The sequence below is a fragment of the Salvelinus namaycush genome, chromosome 8 (assembly GCF_016432855.1).
Source record: "Salvelinus namaycush isolate Seneca chromosome 8, SaNama_1.0, whole genome shotgun sequence".
In the NCBI taxonomy this organism is placed as follows: domain Eukaryota; kingdom Metazoa; phylum Chordata; class Actinopteri; order Salmoniformes; family Salmonidae; genus Salvelinus; species Salvelinus namaycush.
In genome coordinates, this window is record NC_052314.1 from 4,115,436 (window position 1) to 4,120,739 (window position 5,304).

Below are 5,304 nucleotides of genomic sequence, written 5' to 3' on the forward strand. Positions count from 1 at the left end.
CGAATCAAACCCACGTTCAGTACACTGAACCAAACCCACGTTCAGTAGACTGAACCAAACCCACGTTCAGTACACCGAACCAAACCCACGTTCAGTACACTGAACCAAACCCACGTTCAGTAGACTGAACCAAACCCACGTTCAGTACACCGAACCAAACCCACGTTCAGTACACTGAACCAAACCCACGTTCAGTACACCGAACCAAACCCACGTTCAGTACACCGAGTCAAACCCACGTTCAGTACACCGAGTCAAACCCACGTTCAGTAGACTGAGTGCATATATTTAATTGTATGTGGCCCCAGCGGGAATCAAACCCATGATGACATCGCTGACACCACACTGTTACCATTATTATCTGTATTATCTTAAAACTACACTGTTGGTTAGAAGGGCTTGTAAGTAAGCATTTCACTGTCAGGTCTACTACACCTGTTGTATTAGGCGCATGTGACACATAAACTTTGATTTGATTTATCGACTGAGCCACACAGGATCTCTAGGAGCTGTTGGTAGCTGTTAAAGCCCTCGTGGAATGTCTATTAGGACCACAGACTGTCGATGCCTAGGCACCTACAGGGACATTCAACGACCTTGCACCGATCTGCAGAATCTCGTCTGTTCACACAGCGCCTTAGAATGACATTTAAACTTCTTTTCATTGAGTTGTTATCCGCCCTCAGACTCTGATAATAAGCCCGTCAGCTCATCGTTACACAGTGCCTCACAGTACTTTGACATACAGTACCATTTACAAGTTTGGACACGCCTACTCATTCAAGGGTTTTTCTTTATTTTATAATGTTTTCTACATTGTAGAATAATAGTGAAGACAACAAAACTATGAAATAGCACATATGGAATCATGTAGTAACCAAAAAGGTGTTAAACAAATCAAAATATATTTTAGATTTTAGATTCTTCAAAGTAGCCAACCTTTGCCCATAGTGCGCTACGAAAGAAGTGGCCTTAATAGGGAATAGGGTGTCATTTGAGTGGCATACAACGGACTCTATTTTTAACAAGACCTAACGCAATTGTAAATCTTAGCGCTGGCAGTATCGCTATAGGTTCAGGGGGGGGGGGGTCAGAATTTTTTTTGTTGTTGCTATTTTTCACAACCGGAATTATGAGCACAGTAGCTGGCTGTGTTGCGAAATGAATAAACAAGTTGTGGTGTGTGCTGAGGCTTGATCCCTCACTGGCCAATCAGAACGTGCTCCATGGCTCAATAATGTGGTTGTTTCAAGTTGTGTATTTTACAGTCTTTTATTTGGGTGTTAGTCCGTTATAGTTTATTAAATAGCCTACAGAATCAAAATAACAAAAACATGTATTTAGCCCTATCCCATCTTGGCTAAATATGTTGAACATGTTTGCAGTCTGTTAGAGCCGATTTGGACATATTTGTTTAAAAGACTGAACATACTGAGCTCCATGTACATTTGTGTAAATATATTAAATATTAATGTATATGATGAAATATTAGGTACGTACCTTTATGATTTATATTTACCTGATTGAGATATATTAATTTGTTGTTAGTGTAACTCAGTTTGCCCCCCCCCCCCCTTGCCCATTCATTGTACTGTGTTAATTGTGTTAGTATAAAGGCAGGAAGTTGGGCCTTCGGGGGGAGGAGTCCTTGCTAGATGTGGGAGTGGTATAGTTTTTTGACCATACAGACATGCAGACAGGTTATATTATGTATTTTCCATATCAAGTAATCTATGCTTTAAGTTGATTGGAGAATCATTTCCTTGTTAGATATAAGAAGAATAAACATTTTTGTTGCACCATATCCCTGGATCTCATTGAATGTTTGGCCGTTTGGAAACGTTGAGTGTGGACTGTATGCGTACGAAACAACCCCACTTCAGGCTTGAGCAGTGGCTGTGGTAAAGAGGAAAGGAAGCCACTACACCTATAGAGACCTATAGAAACAACCCCGCTTCAGGCCAGGGCAGTGGCTGTGGTAAAGAGGAAAGGAAGCCTCTACACCTATAGAGACCTATAGAAACAACCCCGCTTCAGGCCAGGGCAGTGGCTGTGGTAAAGAGGAAAGGAAGCCTCTACACCTATAGAGACCTATAGAAACAACCCCGCTTCAGGCCAGGGCAGTGGCTGTGGTAAAGAGGAAAGGAAGCCTCTACACCTATAGAGACCTATAGAAACAACCCCGCTTCAGGCCAGGGCAGTGGCCATGGTAAAGAGGAAAGGAAGCCACTACACCTATAGAGACCTATAGAAACAACCCCGCTTCAGGCCAGGGCAGTGGCTGTGGTAAAGAGGAAAGGAAGCCTCTACACCTATAGAGACCTATAGAAACAACCCCGCTTCAGGCCAGGGCAGTGGCTGTGGTAAAGAGGAAAGGAAGCCTCTACACCTATAGAGACCTATAGAAACAACCCCGCTTCAGGCCAGGGCAGTGGCCATGGTAAAGAGGAAAGGAAGCCACTACACAGTCCACATTGTAAGAAGCCAAATTGCAATATGGCTTCAATATGGAAATACTGTATATTGTTAAACATAGCATTCACGTTGATATGGGTGCTAGGTTAAAAATGGGCATTATGTCTGCCATGTCTGAGCCATGGACATGGCAAAAGTTGTCAATAAGCAATATTATATTCCCTTTTGATTCACTTAAAAAGAGGGTGAATAATTTGAATCAAATTCTAATCAAAACCAAACCACTTGTTTTTAAAAGTCTTTCTCTAAAAACAGTCAGAGGCACCATACCCTGTGGGCGTATAATATTAAGCCAACGGAGACGGTGGAGGTTTTTACACACATCCAAACATTTTACACAAGCTGGATGAATATCCAATATGAAGACAATGTCCACTCACCATTTTACTGCTTCCCAATAGAATGTTTTAGAAAACGTCATAGATGGAACCATCTTACTGATCGCATTCACACTTTTCCAGAAATAGCAGATTGCATTTCATGCGAACTCGACGTTCAAGTCTTGATTTTCATTTTATTTGATTAAAAACTAGATATCTGTTTATTTTTTATGTTTTTTTTTTTAACATCAATAGTTTGAAATAGCTTGGAGTCAGACACATGATATCATCAAATTCACAGGATAAAAAAGATAGGGCGGTCGGCCTCTCGAGTGGCGCAGTGGTCTAAGGCACTGCATCGCAGTGTTACAGCATCACTACAGCCTGGTGGTTCGATCCCGGCTGTGACCGGAAGTCCTATAGGGCGGCGCACAATTGGCCCCGCGTCATCTGGGTTAGGGGAGGATTTGACCGGGGTCAGCTTTACTTGGCTCATCGCGCTCTAGCGACTCCTCGTGGCGGGCTGGGCGCCTGCAGGCTGACTTCGGTCGTCAGTTGAACGGTGTTTCATCTGACACATTGGTGAAGCTGGCTTCCGGGTTATGCTGGCGGTTTGGCTGTTAAGGAGTGCGGTTTGGGGAGTTGCAGTGATGAGACAAGATCATAATCACGATAAATAGAAAATTATATGAATAAACAATAATGACCCTAATAATGAACCAGCCTTAGCTGGGTATAGCCCATAGCCTATAGGCCGAGGGTAAGGGTAAGGGTAGCCCATAGGCCAAGGGTAAAGGTAGCCCATAGGCTGAGGGTAAAGGTAGCCCATAGGCCGAGGGTAAGGGTAGCCCATAGGCCGAGGGTAAGGGTAGCCTATAGGCCGAGGGTAAAGGTAGCCAATAGGCCGAGGGTAAGGGTAGCCCATAGGCCGAGGGTAAAGGTAGCCAATAGGCCGAGGGTAAGGGTAGCCCATAGGCCGTGGGTAAGGGTAGCCAATAGGCCGAGGGTAAGGGTAGCCAATAGGCCGAGGGTAAGGGTAGCCAATAGGCCGTGGGTAAGGGTAGCCAATAGGCCGTGGGTAAGGGTAGCCAATAGGCCGAGGGTAAGGGTAGCCAATAGGCCGAGGGTAAAGGTAGCCCATAGGCCGAGGGTAAGGGTAGCCAATAGGCCGTGGGTAAGGGTAGCCAATAGGCCGAGGGTAAGGGTAGCCCATAGGCCGAGGGTAAGGGTAGCCAATAGGCCGTGGGTAAGGGTAGCCAATAGGCCGTGGGTAAGGGTAGCCAATAGGCCGTGGGTAAGGGTAGCCAATAGGCCGAGGGTAAGGGTAGCCAATAGGCCGTGGGTAAGGGTAGCCAATAGGCCGTGGGTAAGGGTAGCCAATAGGCCGAGGGTAAGGGTAGCCAATAGGCCGAGGGTAAGGGTAGCCCATAGGCCGTGGGTAAGGGTAGCCAATAGGCCGAGGGTAAGAGTAGCCAATAGGCCGAGGGTAAGGGTAGCCCATAGGCCGAGGGTAAGCTACCCTGATGGGAATATGGACATGAAGGTTTTTTACGCATGTCGCATGACGTCGTGTCCAATGAGGGAGTTAAAATATTGTAGGTCTACAAAATACATACAGTTGAAGTCGGAAGTTTACATACACTTATGTTGGAGTCATTAAAACTCGTTTTTCAACTACTCCACAAATTTCTTGTTAACAAACTATAGTTTTGGCAAGTCGGTTAGGACATCTACTTCGTGCATGACACAAGTCATTTTCCCAACAATTGTTTCAAGACAGATTATTTCACTTATCATTCACTGTATCACAATTCCAGTGGGTCAGAAGTTTACAAGCTTTAGAAGCTTTTGATAGGCTAATTTACATCATTTGAGTTAATTGGAGGTGTACCTGCGGATGTATTTCAAGGTCTACCTTCAAACTCAGTGCCTCTTTGCTTGACATCATGGGATATACCATGGGACCACGCAGCCGTCCTGCCGCTCAGGAAGGAGACGTGTTCTGAACGTACTTTGGTGTGAAAAGTTCAAATCAATCCCAGAATAACAGCAAATGACCTTGTGAAGATGCTGGAGGAAAGAGGTACAAAAGTATCTATAGCCACAGTAAAACGAGTCCTTATTCAACATAACCTGAAACATCCCCTCAGTAAGGAAGAAGCCACTACTCCAAAACCGCCATAAAAAAAACAGACTACGGTTTGCAACTGCACATGGGGACAAAGATCATACTTTTTGGAGAAATGTCCTTTGGTCTGATGAAACAAAAATAGAACTGTTTGGCCATAATAACCATCGTTATGTTTGGAGGAAAAAGGGGGAGGCTTGCAAGCCGAAGAACACCATCCCAACCATGAAGCACGGGGGTGGCAGCATCATGTTGTGGGGGTGCTTTGCTGCAGGAGGGACTGGTGCACTTCACAAAATAGATGGCATCATGAGTGAGGAAAATTATGTGGATATTTTGAAGCAACATCTCATGACATCAGTCAGGAAGTTAAAGCTTGGT

The 5,304-nt window shown here is 44.8% G+C and overlaps 1 protein-coding gene across 1 annotated transcript; it reads right to left on the reverse strand.

The window, feature by feature from the left end:
- Positions 1-2,264: 2,264 nt before the first annotated feature.
- LOC120051649 (tetra-peptide repeat homeobox protein 1-like) lies at positions 2,265-4,296 on the reverse strand. Its single transcript, XM_038998542.1, has 2 exons — positions 3,516-4,296; positions 2,265-2,281 (listed from the first exon to the last, which is right to left on the reverse strand). Exons 1-2 carry the CDS (start codon positions 4,294-4,296, stop codon positions 2,265-2,267), a joined length of 798 nt encoding a protein of 265 aa, XP_038854470.1.
- Positions 4,297-5,304: the final 1,008 nt, after the last annotated feature.

Bases quoted from the DNA above. Each gene is read 5' to 3' on its own strand.
- LOC120051649 (XM_038998542.1), bottom strand. From the start codon at position 4,296: ATGGGCTACCCTTACCCTCGGCCTATTGGCTACTCTTACCCTCGGCCT.